At 47.0% G+C, this 13,106-nt stretch overlaps 1 protein-coding gene and 1 long non-coding RNA gene across 2 annotated transcripts in view; one reads left to right on the forward strand and one right to left on the reverse strand.

The window, feature by feature from the left end:
- LOC110393654 lies at nt 577-5,026 on the reverse strand. Its single transcript, XR_002435085.1, has 3 exons — nt 4,567-5,026; nt 4,117-4,236; nt 577-1,745 (listed from the first exon to the last, which is right to left on the reverse strand). It is a non-coding gene; the product is annotated as an uncharacterized LOC110393654 (long non-coding RNA).
- NMT2 (N-myristoyltransferase 2) overlaps nt 5,847-13,106 on the forward strand; it is a 32,238-nt gene continuing 24,978 nt past the window's right edge. The window contains exon 1 of the mRNA XM_021386742.1: nt 5,847-6,101. Coding sequence (XP_021242417.1) covers nt 5,992-6,101 — 110 coding nt within the window. The 5' untranslated portion in view covers nt 5,847-5,991. The remainder of the gene's footprint in view (nt 6,102-13,106) is intronic.

Here is a 13,106-nt window from a genome sequence, read left to right on the forward strand (position 1 = left end):
TAATGCCTCCTAATCCGCTGTCCAAAACCAATGAGGGAAGCACAGTGTGACAGGCAAGTTCCCACATATGAGGGTTAACTGCCTTGTGAGAGCTGGATTGGTGCTTTATCCCTTGAAATCAGCAAAGTCTGCCTATATAAATGTGTGTGTTTGCGTGCACATGCATGTGTACATACATAAATGTATTTAATATAAAAGTTGGCTTAAATGCAAGCTTAAGCATTTGGGGATTAAGCAGTGCCAAAGTAAATGTTGCTCATCTAGGCTGACTGGAAAAACCAGCACAAGAGCTCATCAAGGTTTGTATTAATTAGCTTAATTGTCCTTGTGGTCTGAGATTGCAGTCAAAGCCATACTCGATGCTGAGTTTGTGCTGTGCTTATGCCCCCGACTTCGATGGGATTTATTCACATTTGCCAACTAGTCTAGACACGATGCCTAAATTTTCTTTGTTATTAAAGCTTCTTTAATGTCTTCAAGCAATTTATTCTGCAATTGTTAGAACATTGGGTGGAAATTTTTCTTTTTGTTGTAAAAGTGGTAAAATTCTCTAGGGGAAAATCTCACTGAAAAATCTCCAAAAATTTAGCATAGAAATTGAAGAATTATCATAGAGCCTGATTTCTTATTTTCTTCACAGAGAAAATTCTATGTCCACGGGACACCTCTTAATTCAATGCAGTTCTCCAAGCAGTAGGTACACACCCTGAACATTGTTAATCTGTTTCTAACCACCCAGGAGGTACGAGGAACCTTTGTTACCATTATCCCTTTATCTGATTTGTAAATTAGTGGGATCCAACCTAAAGGGTATTGAAAATGATTTTCTGTCAGCTGTCGTGGAAATGTGGGAAATACCCAGAAATATCAACACCCTGAGCAGGGTGTCACCCCCAGGAGCGTTCTGCTTGTCATCAAATACAGTTCTCACCCAAGGTTCACTTGTCTTTAGGCTGCAGTCTCCCAAGACTGGAAGAGCACCTTCCAGAACACCAAACAGAAGGGTCCGTTGGCTTAATAATGCAAATAGGTAACAATACCAAAGCATCTGATAAGAACACATTTAGTTGGAGGGCTGGGGATAGTGAGACTTCTAGATCTCCTTCTCTGGCTATGATCTTCAAAAACTATTCCAGTGTATTTGTCAAGGTTTCCGTCCCATTTTCTAATCTCTCTTACAAGGTGTCTGAAACTGTTAAATACCCCAGGGCAAACTAGATATGTAGGAGAATCCCAATAGTTCAAGACTTTCAAAAGTGCTCTTGACCTGAGAGTTGTAGTGAGGCTGTAGCCTCTTTGCTCCATCAGGAAAAATTTACATCTATCCTAAGAAACAGTCCTGTTCTGCTTCAGGATAAAGAACTATCAGAATGACAGAAAATTTTGAAAAACTTTCATTTTTGAAAACTCATGCTGGAATGCTCAGAGAATGAAGAGTCGTTTGTATTTCTGTCACCTCCGCCATTCAGAGCCAGGGAAAGCATCTTGACGGTACCTGCAGCCTCCCTTCCCTGCAAAGAGGAGGAACAGCAGGTGTCTGGATAGGGGGGAGCTGCAAGAGGATGACAGAAGGACTGATTTGGGAGCGGGTGGGAGTAAATTGGATTGATCTGGAGATTGGATGTGCAGAAGTAATTGCTGAGTGGTGGTCCGAGTTCCTGAAGCTCCTGACCAGTGTCAACTTGATCCTTATCAATAAATCTGTCACCACTAATTCTCATCCACATTCATAGTTTGAGAAGGGCCTGAAAGGGTTAGAAAAAAGAAAAGAAGAAAAAAGATGTATAAATCTGTAATAATCATTAAGAGCCAACTGCAGTTATTAAGCATTTTTGTATGTAAACCATTACTAGGTTTTGGGTTTTTTTTGTAATCTTTTAAGGATGCAGAGCACGGCAACAGAGGAATTGCAGCACTGGAATCTGTCTAAACGTGTGTTTGAGCCTTGATCTGAGCCGTGTATTCTGCTCCCACCATCATCAAAAACAGATGCGTTGGGAAACTGGGGAAGAGATCTCTACCAGTGATTATAACCCCACAGGATAAAAGTCTTGCTATCCTTATCAGTTATGCCCTTCAGCATGAGGTTTTCTATTTATTGTACACATTTTAAATGCTATAACATGTTTTCACTATGCACGCAAATGTCTAACCCCTATTTACTGCTGTGTAGGCAGCTGCCCTTGCTAATATAGGCACCAGTAGGTGCTTCATTGCAAAAGGTAACAGGTAACATGGAAGAGGTATGTTAGAGCTGTGTTTTAGAACACGGATGAGTGTGCAGGAGGGAGATGGGCCGTTCTGAGAGCACTTGCCCCCAGCAGCATGGGGAAACAAGCAGGGCTGCAGCTCGCCACACGTGCCATGCAGGTAGGCCAAACAGGTGCAGAGTGGGAGAGGCAAAACACAATGATCAGGGACGTGATGCAAGCATGCAGCAGGCTAGCTCACACACTCATTCCCCAGCCGTTTCATTCTGTTCTGATGTTTGCTTTTATAAGTATATAGATGTGCTTCTAGTGCATTTGTTAAGTGTATTTTGACTCTCTGCTCTCTCACCCTTGCGTCTCATTCAGGACTGAAGAAGGCGGCGTTTAAGTTCTCAGCATAAAGAGCAGCCAGTAAAAAGATAGTCATGAGGTAGTACTGGTAGACATTCGTGTGAAGCCTAAACATCTGTTTGCTCTCCTAAAATAAATAAATAAATAAATAGGACAATAGGAGAAACACTCAACTACTATCAAATTTTCAAATTGGATCAGTTTTGCTTCCAATTTACAAGATTATTTGCATTACCAAATTCATTTTAAATTAGAAAGGCAATGAATATTTCAATGTGATACACAGAGGTAGGAGTAGTCCTACAACTGCATGAAAATTTCAGATACTTCTGCAGTGTTTAATACTCAGAACACCGAGTAATTGGATGATACCACTACTCTGAATGCTGAGTATATGCTATATATCACTTGTTCACTGAGTTGTAGTTAATCACAGAGCAACAGAATGGCTTGGGTTGGAAGGAACCTTAAAGCCCACCCAGCCCCACCCCATGCCGTGGGCAGGGCTCCCCCCACCAGCTCAGGATGCCCAGGGTCCCACCAACCCGGCCTTGAGCACCTCCAGGGATGGGGCACCCACAGCTCTGGGCAGCAGTGCCAGTGCCTCACTGCCCTCAGAGTAAAGAATTTCTTCACAATATCTAATCTAAATCTTCCCTTTTGTTTTAAAGCTGTTATCTCTTGTCCTATCACTATACTTCCCACTCCATCTTTCCTTTCAAGTTAGGTTGAAACTGAACCTATCTTGTCTGTTACTTCTGGGTAAGAAGCTGGTCGGGGCCTTTATTGGAACAACAATCCCTTTCTCATGCTTTTATCTGTACCTTAATGAAACTTCTGAACATGAGTTTCCAGTGTCATACCTACAAAAGAAACAGCTAGTGCTGGCCTGAAAACAAATAAATATTGATGACAGACAATTTTATTTCCACAGATACTTGTGACACCAACACCAGGATGCTACCTATCGTTTTCATATTCTAACAGCATATTGAAAGAAAATAGAATAGATGATGAAATCCATAGAAGTGACTTGGGGTCTGGAGTGCATGCCTTCCACTAGTCTAACACCCAAGCTCTACCACAAACTGCATCCTTGACAGTCTGACTTGATGGTTAATCTGACAGGCAAGATCTGACAAAGCTCTGTACAGCTGCTGGAGTCTGGACTTCCTAAACCTCAGTACTTCTTCAGGCAAGTTGAGGTGGCTCCTCGCTCAGTAGCCCAGCCAGGCTTTGAACTTCTGTCAGTCACTGCAATGCTCCAAGTATTTGGATGTTTGTAAAGCCTTTTTCTGAGTCCCGGTTATTGCTGCGGGAGTCACACGCTGCATCACCCCAATCTATTTGTGGATCTGAGCCTATATTCATATGCTCACATTTAAGCTGGCTGAAAGCCTCTCAGAACTGTAGGCAAGGGTTAATTTTGTGCACCCAAGACAAGCTCATGGCTGCAGCTGTAATGGAAAGCAGAGGAAAGAGAGAGAAGCTGGAAAGTGAGCAAAGATGGGGAAAACTGGTGGTGCAGAGGGCCCCCTACACACTGCTCTGTTACCTGGTGGCTGGCAGCAGTGGGAGCAGCTAGGCAGGGCCATGGCCGTAGTGTTTGTATCAACCTTTCTCTCTTCCTTCCTTCCAGTTTGCTGCCATAACCAACTGGATATTTTGGCTGTGTCTGGAAGCAAACCAAGACTCACTGCTAACGCTCTAAGGAAACCTGTGAACATACCCATCCCACCAAAGAACTATTAATCCAATGCTGGAATTATTTTAAATGTTTTTGTGATATGCTATTTAGTACTGAGTGAAGTTCATCTCCTGATTAGGAAGTCTATTTTCCTTTGTTAATGATTTTTTAGCTTTTGTGCAAAGTAACCGTGGTTGTTTGATTCTTTGTTTTTTTAAGTCTTCCTAAAATAGAAGGATTTAATCTCTCTGGTACCTCTAGGGAGAGGTTTTTTTATCAATGAGAAACAGTAAATTCACATCTTAACAAACACTTTACCTGGTACATTTAAGATGAAACACGTCTGATGGCCTTTGAAGGTCTGCTTTGCCTGGTGCAACTGTATGGCTAGGCCCCCACACAGCTGTCTGGGGACATAGTCACCTGCAACATCAGTGCTCTTGCAGCGAAGTTAGGAGACAACTCATGGATGAAGTATGGCAGACATAATGATCTGAGCCTTTGATTTTTTATCATGATATTTTCTGCCATTGACTATTTGAGAACGTTATGGATTTGAATTACAAGTTCCTGTGGCAGCTTGCATATTGTAAGGACCAACTGCTGTGAGACAGAGTGGCCCTGAACCAGTGCTCAACGTGTGCAGATCTGTAGTTTCACAGAGAGAACAACTGCATGGCTATGTAGCTGTCTTTTGCCAGACCAGTGAACTGGGTTACTTGACATGGAATCTGTGATATCTTCTTCACATTAAATGACTTTCAAGAGGGTGGCAGAGATAAGGAGAAATTGCAACTGGTGCGTATTATTCTTAGGTTTTAATGCGCTGCTTGGCAGCCAGCCAAACCAAGCTCTCAGAAATTCTGAACTCCATCCAGAAATCTCGATGCGACCGTGGAAATCGTCAGAGTTCAAACAATTAATGCAAGGTTCTCTTTATTTGCTTTCCTGGTTTTGAATTGTTACAATTCCAACTCCAATTTTTCCAGCATGAAATTTGTAGAAAAGATGAGCCCTGGAAGCAGCGTGACTTCCTCAAACAGCCCCGGGACTGGAAGCCGCCTCCCGTGCCTTCACAAACCAGTGCTGCTCCGTGATAACATCATCACGGTTGCGGCAGCTCTGCTGCGAAGCTGTTCCCAGGGCTGCACGCCGATCGAGGTGTGAAACATCTTAACATCGGCTGAACGACTCATGCTGGGCGTCCTTCAGCGTCACACAGATCGCACTTCAGGAAAGCACGGAACGCTGTGAGGGCCGGTGACAAGGCCCTCCGGTACCTCCCAGCAGCAATTCTATGTCAAAAATATTACCGTCAGAACAAAAACCACGGCGCTGACAGAACGGGCTCCGCGCTGTCGAGGCCCGCAGTTCCGTGGCGGAGGGGCACGGCCCCGCCGGGGGAGGCCCAGCACCGCTGCGGGGCGGCCTAGGGACCTCCCCGCCCCGGGAAGGCGGCGGGTGCGGGATCGATGCCGCCCACGGGGCACCGAACGGCGACGGAGCAGAGGCGGCACCCGGCGGGGGCCAGGGGCCGGGGGGAGCAGGGCGCGGGGCACCGCCGCCCGGCATCGGGCACCCGCAGGCGGCGGGAAGCTGCCCCCAGGCCCCGCGGCCTCCGCCTCCTCCGCGAACACGGGGGAGGACAGCAGCTAGAGGGAGCTCCTCCGGACTGCATCTGCCCGTGCGCCCCGGCTCCTTTCATAGGCTCCCCCGCCTCCTCCCCTCCCTCCTTCCCCCGTGATGGCGGAGGACAGCGAGTCTGCGGCCAGCCAGCAGAGCCTGGAGCTGGATGACCAGGACACCTGCGGCATAGACGGCGACAATGAGGAGGAGGCCGAGCACGCCAAGGGGTAGGGGCGCGCTGCGGGCACGGCGCTGCCTTTCTCTCTCGCTCCTTCCCACGGGTGGCGGCGGGGCGGGCTCGGCGGGGCCGCCGCGGCCGTTCGCGGTGCGGGGAGAGCCGGGCTGCTCGCCGGGCTCGCAGGGGGCGGGCGGCTGTCAGCCGGCGGGCGGCCTCCGTGGCGCGGCCCGCGTTCCGCCTGAGCCAGTGCCGGCCGCGGGCACCCCTCGCCCTCCTCCCGGGCCGCCCTCCTCCGTAGCGGGCGGGTGGGAGGACGCCGGCGGCCCGGGCCGCGCTGCCTCGCTCCGCTCCCTGCGGGGGGGCCTCCGCCGAAGGAGGAAGCGCGGGGGCGGCGGGCCTGGGGAGCGGGGAGCGGAGGGGCCTCGGCCGGGGAGGGTTTGGCGGCTGCTCCGGACGGCGGAGTTAGAAGCTGGCCCGCGAGTGTTCCCCGCCTAGGGAGTGGGGAATCCTGTTCTGTTCTGCCTGTGCACGGCGGTTTTCCAGGATGGAGGGGTTCTGTCTCGGGGTCTGGGCCGTAGAAGCTCCCCCGGCCGTGCCGCTCCCGCCTCCCCCGCGTGTCTCGGCGCGGAGCGGGCACGGCACTCCCCGGGCTGCGGGGCGGCGCGGGCGGCACCGCGTCCCTCTGTCATGCGCTCCCTCCTCCTACTCGGCGTCCTCTATTGTCCGAATTGAAATAGCAGCTCGAAATCCACATGTTGTTTGGAGCAGAGCGGGTGTTCTAGCCAGCGGAGCGATGCTGTGCTGCCTGTGGTGCTTCCTCTCCCCTCGGACCGGCTCTAGCAGCCCGGGGACGCGGGCCCTGCACCGTGGGCATCCCTCAACCTGCGGCGTGCTTCCATCTGGGCACCCGCTGCCGTGGGTCTGGCTCACGCTGCGGCTTCTGGGAGGAGATGCATTTAAAAACTGACTTCATTTAGACATGCCTTCTTGCTGTTTTGGGAGCTAGAAAACTGATGGCAAAGAAAATGCTTCTTTGTCGCAACCAGGAGTAACCCAAAATAGAAATAGGTTAATTTATATACCGCTGCACGAATACATTCCTCATGAATTTCTGATTCATTTGGTTGAGAGCATTCCTGGGGGTGATTGATGCTTGAAGATGTAAGCTGTTTGTCATCTCCTGCCCGAGGTTTGCTTGGCAACAAGCAGCTCTGCATCTTACATGTGGCAAGAGGAGCCTGGGAGCCCTGTAGGAGGGGAGGGCTGGCTGCTTTAAAAGGCAGCAAGGGGAAAACTTCCCTGTGAGCCACTGGGTCAGGGTGTTCGCAGTGTGGATGCAGGGTGCTGCTCTCCCCCAGCCTGGCCTCCAGCAAGCTCACTGGGATGCCTCGTGCAGCTGTGGATTGTGTAGTGTTCTCTCCAAAACTTGTTTTTGTTGAACGTCCCAAAGGTGTTCTAAGGAGTGTTTTGAAGAAGCTCCTTAATTCATCTTTACTTGGAAGCTTTCACTTCCTATTTCAGTATGAAATTTAATGAAATCAGAGCTAGAATATTGCTATAGAGAAAAGCCTCTAAGTATTTTCATCAGTTTTCTGTGGTGTTTCCGACGCATGAAGTCTAATATTGACTTTTGAATAACTGTATTTTGATTTCCTGAAGTCTTTGAGAACCTCGTTTGCTACAGCTTTCTGCAGGCTGGAGAATTCAAACAAGTTCCATCAAATGCAAAGAAAAATGTTACATTACAGCAAACACAGCTATGTCTCAAGATCTGCTCTCCAGCAGGGAAGTTAACCTGTAGCTATAGGAGCCTGTATTGTTCCCTGTTTTTTCCCTGTTGCAGTGTTTTCATTTTGGAGGTGGCTTTGAAGTTTACTTGGTGTTCATAGGTTAGGCTTGGTGTAAGTAAGCAATGTATGAGCAGTCTTACAACTTAAAATTGTGGCTCTGCCAGCTGACTTACTACGTGCTAAATGGTCTGCATTGAAGTTGAGCAATATTTAATCTGATGATGTCTTTACCTGTACTTTTTATTTTTAAGAGGACAGTATGTGTTGTGTGCCAGTCTCCAGTAGGATCACTTCGTAAATGAAGTTACTTTCAATCTGTGTCTTAATGTGCCCTTACAGTGCTGCCCACAAACAGATATTATGCATATATATATATATATATATGTAAGCGTGACTTTGCAGCAGAAAATACCTGTTTTGACTCAACTGTGCAAATGTCTTTGTCCTCTGTTTCTGGTCCTGTTTTTTAGCTGCAGGATTATGTATGTTGTGTGACTCATATTGCTGTTCTGTCTGCAGTTTGCTCCTGCTTGATGCATTATGCTGTACTTGTTCTGCTTCATAATAAAGTGTTGTTTACAAGGCAGCTTTGTTAGTGTGTATGTAGCGAAATACCTTTTATTGCACCTGACTCCCCTGCTGAGCCTGGTTGGCGAGGTCTCTCCCTTCGTTCTAAGTAGCTCCTTCTGCTCCATGACAGAAAAGAAGATTTTGTAAACAGATGAGGAAAAATATGACCTTTAGACCCCACCCCCTCTCAACAAATGATTTACTTTGGATGTTTTGGTAGTATACTCCTTCAATTAACAGCAACTTTCTGAACAGCTCTACTTTTAGATATAGATATGTTTTAGTTTATTTGTAAGGTCTGGAGGCAGTACTTGGTTTTAACATGTGAGACTGAAATCTTGGCGCACAGCCTTACAGACCTGAGGGAGCCAGGGGAGGCCCACGGAGCTGTGGGGAGTGTCTGTGGGTTCTGTTCTAAGGCACTGCTGCTGGATTTTCATGCTGAAGAAACTTGCGTTTCCAAGCACTGAAATGTGCGCAAACGAAGTGTTAGTCCAGAAAGGTTGTCAGGAATGGGAGTGCTAACTATGGAATTTGAAGGATGTGTAATAACCCTCTCTGGTCCTGTGCTGTTGAAATGGTGGTGGCCTAATACAGGAGGGGGAAAGCTCTTTGCTTCTAGGCCTCCATTTTCTGTACGAATCAAGGACAGCCCTAGTATAAATAATGCTACTTTGAAATGTGTTGGAATCTTGCCAAAACACATAAGGTCTGATTTTTTTAATGATCAAAAAGATCTACATAACACCTTCAGAAACATAGTTCTGAGACCTCGCTTACTCACAGGGAGACAAAAAATTCTGTGGAGGAGAGAAAGACCCCAACTGACAGTTCTGGGCCTTTGCCTCTTAAAAATAAGCAGCTAAAATAGACGTTTAGTTCTAGATTTGAGAAATTGTTAGCTTAAAATTGCCATTCGCTGTAACTCAAAGCAGATGTTGATATTACAACGAGCTGTTTCTGCTAAAGCAGGATTCAGTGTCCAGAAAGACAATTAAAACAACACTGAAGAATATTTGGTGGGAAGGATGATCTTGAATGAAACCAAGGGGACAGAGCGATGTGAGCACCTGGGCACTGCGGCTCTGCTGGCCCTGGTCACTCCATCTGAGCACTGCCCGTTCTGCTCAGAGCTCCGTGCGGCATTCCCTGCCTCGCTTCACAGTGGTTCAGTTAAAAACCTGCACATTGAGAGAGGCTCAAGTCTTTCTCCACATCTATGCAAAACACCAGATGTGTGTACATAAGTGGAAAGGTATGTGGGTGTGATCACGGGCTTATTTTTATGATTTTGTTGCGCATATGTGGGCCTGAGTAACTTTCCCGCAGCCTGCTCCTGCAGCAAGGCCAAACCTTTAATGCTTTTGGGACAGAGGGGATTCTCTTGACTCTTCTTTTTCCTTGGCTGCAGTCAGACTGCAAGTTACTTCTGTGCCGGCCTCTCTGCTTTCTTCTTCGTCAGACCAATGTGGTGGGTGCAGTTGAAGTATCACAGATCTGGGGTACACCTCAGTGTGTGGCCTGCTCTCCTGTCAGCAGAGTGCTTGTAGGGCAGGCACAGCCCTGTCAGGCCCTGGGCCGCACAGAACGGTGTTCCTGCTGGGGCTGGGCTGCTCGGTGTGGCATCACAGTGGGCTGCAGGTCCTTGTCCTCCTGCCCGTGCTGGTTAAGCGAGAGCCGTTTCACACGTGAAGGTCAGCTTCCATTGAGCTGTGGGAGTCATTCTTTCCAGCTTCTAAGAGTGAGATATGTTTCACATCATACAGGTATGTCTAAGCAGACGACAACTCGGATCTTAGCACGTAAGAATGTTTAATTAAAAGCTTTTAATAGGAGTCTTCACTAATAATCTTGTTACCTTTGCATCTCCTTTGTGCCATTATGTCCAGTGTAATTACTGAATATTGAGCAACAAGTCTCCTCCCTTCTCAGCCCTTCTTTCTCCCAGCTTTAAGACCTTTCAGCTCTTCCCAGGGCTGAGGCGGACCTCCAATACAGAGATGCTCTGCTTTTGCCCCATTTCACTCGGTGTCTCTGGCTGCAGCTTGTGCTGGATGAGCGTGTTGGTTTGACCCAAGTTTCTGTGCACTGCCTGCTGCCAAACTTCAGCTGCAGTCCTGCCCGGGGAGGTGAAGGACACAGTGATTTCACTTTATGTGCACTTTCTGTGGGCTGTGAGAGTGATAAGAGCAACTTAAGCAGAGGACTGCATAAAAATAATTGCCCTGAACAGCCCCCATAACTTGTCAAACAGGGGGTGCGGATGTTTATGTTGTGAGAGACAGCATGAAAGTTCTGCAGCCAAAGGCCATAAGCCAAGGGCAGGGATTTAGGAAGGTGCGGAGATGGTAGGAAAAATAAGAGGGAGAGATTATTCAAGGAGGTTTCAGACACTTCTCCCTGTTCACTCTCCACAGCCGCAAGCAGAGTTGAGAAATGAGTGGTTTTAAATACTGTCCAGCCTTCATAGCAGCTTGGTCCTGTCTTCTCTCTTTCTCAGCTAAAATATATGTGTATTTCTATATGGAAATAGCCTTGAGCTGGTGTAAGAACAAACTGTGATTATCCTGGTAAAAGTGCAGTTGAACTGGGGTAACATTAATTAAGCTTGGCAAAGCTGCTTTTTTCCTACACAGCTGCTAAACTTTTTTTTTTCCTTTAGTGGTCACTAGTTCTTTCACCAAACTAAATAGCACATTGACCCTGCGGTGAGCAGGAGCCCTGTGGTGGGAGCGGGCAGCTCCTGCTGCAGGACGAGCTGCCAGGGGCCGCTGGGGAGCGGGGACTGGGGCAGCGCCTTGGTGTGAAGTGGGGTCAACTCAGGGACACAGGGCAGCATCTCTCTGGTGTTTGTCATGCTACTGGAAAAGGTGGAAGTTTAGGAGAAGTTTAAGTTCAAGGAAACGAAGCAGTACCTTGCTAAACACAGCAAAGGTGAATATCTCACTTTCTCTGATATTTTTTGTTTCAGTTTTGCCAGAGATGGGGAAGTCCTCGATAAGTTGTCCATTTTTTTTCATTGTCTCATATTTATAACTTCTTGCCAGACATCTAAAGGGAGTTTAAAAACATGAGGGAAATAAACTTTTTACACAGGTAGATTGTGATAGGACAAAGGGGAATGCTTTTAAACTAAAGGAGGGGAGATTTAGATGAGGTATCAGGGGGGAGTTTTTTACTGAGACAGTGGTGAGGTGCAGGAACAGGTTGCCCAGGGAGGCTGTGGATGCCCCATCTCTGGAGGTGTTTAAGGCCAGGCTGGATGGGGTCCTGGGCAATCTAATCTTGAACTTATCTAGTGGCTGGCAGCCCTGCCTGTGGCTGGGAAGGGAACTTGGTGATCCTTGAGGTCCCTTCCATCCCAAGCCATTCTATGATTCTATGATCTAGGTCTGTTCTTTGTTTAGATTCTGCACAAATGTCAGCTTGGTATACAGACCTTCAAAAAGATTTAAATTTGATTATTTAAAAGTGAGAATTTTGGAACTGCTAATAGAATCACATAGAAGATCCAGCAGTATCGTCACTGTGCACAGAAGGCTCCCTGCTGCCTCACTTTACAGCTCAGTCTTTTGTTTCTGCGGAGCTGTGGTGAATACTCCTGGTTCTCCATTCTGTGTTTGATCTGTTACACCGTGATCCTTTGAGCAACTCCTGGGGGCTGATCCCAGGTCCCAAATTTCGAGCTCTCACCTCACTGGGAGCTTGACATAGTCTGGTGTAGCTGGGAATGGTAAGCTCTTGTCAGGCTTGATCTTTCTTAGAGAAAAGCAGTGATGCCACGAAGTATGACTCTGTTTAGTTAAATACTTGATTAATTGCAGTTTTTTGGCTTCCAAATAGAAAATTTGGTACTTTCACACTGACTGGCGTTCTGAAAAGGTTTAGCTGCTGAGGCAGGGCAGTATGGTCTTAGAGCATTCATGGCAAAAACCACGGCCCTTGCAAACGTATTGGCCTGAATAACTTTGTTAGTGTTCTGAGTTCTTCCTGTTGGTTTGCCAGTGTCAGAACATTTTTTTTTCCTTTTTTTTTTCTCCAAAATTGTTTCCTCGACTTTTTTCCACTGAAAAATGCCTAAGCCCCCTAACCCTAACATCTCTATTGAGCTCCATAATATGCTTATGGCTCTGCTGGGAGATAAACCTCCTGAAGAGGCTTTGTGTTAACTGACTCATTCCCTCCTTTGCTTTCCGTCTGAGAGTTGCCAACACCTCCCACACTTTGCAAATTCTAATCTGATCTTGATTCTATATCTCGATTAGTTGCTAAATTAGAATCTCCTTCAAGAAAATAGGAGTTGTATTATCGATAGTCCAAATATGTGAGAATCTGCAAGCACAACGTAGACTATATTGCACTGATTGTTTTAAAGCACAAATATTTGGATCATTTTGTGGTGATTCTTAATGAGATTTCACCAAGATTTTCATCACTGCTTCAATTAGAAATAAAATTTCCTGAAAACAGAATGAAAAAAATCCAATCCAAACCTAATTCAGCTGTCCCTGATGGCTGAACATCAAGGAGGATAAATATTGGGCCATCCTAGTTATCCAGTTTTGGAGGAGGATGCTTTCCTTGGTTCCCGCACTTTCCTGTGTTCCTCCAAGCTCAGTTGAATTTGTGTTTCTAAATTGCTTCATCTCCCCAGGAAATCCCACCCCAACCCAGAGTTAGCTGTGCTTGGAACA

The sequence above is a fragment of the Numida meleagris genome, chromosome 2 (genome assembly GCF_002078875.1).
Source record: "Numida meleagris isolate 19003 breed g44 Domestic line chromosome 2, NumMel1.0, whole genome shotgun sequence".
Classification (NCBI taxonomy): domain Eukaryota; kingdom Metazoa; phylum Chordata; class Aves; order Galliformes; family Numididae; genus Numida; species Numida meleagris.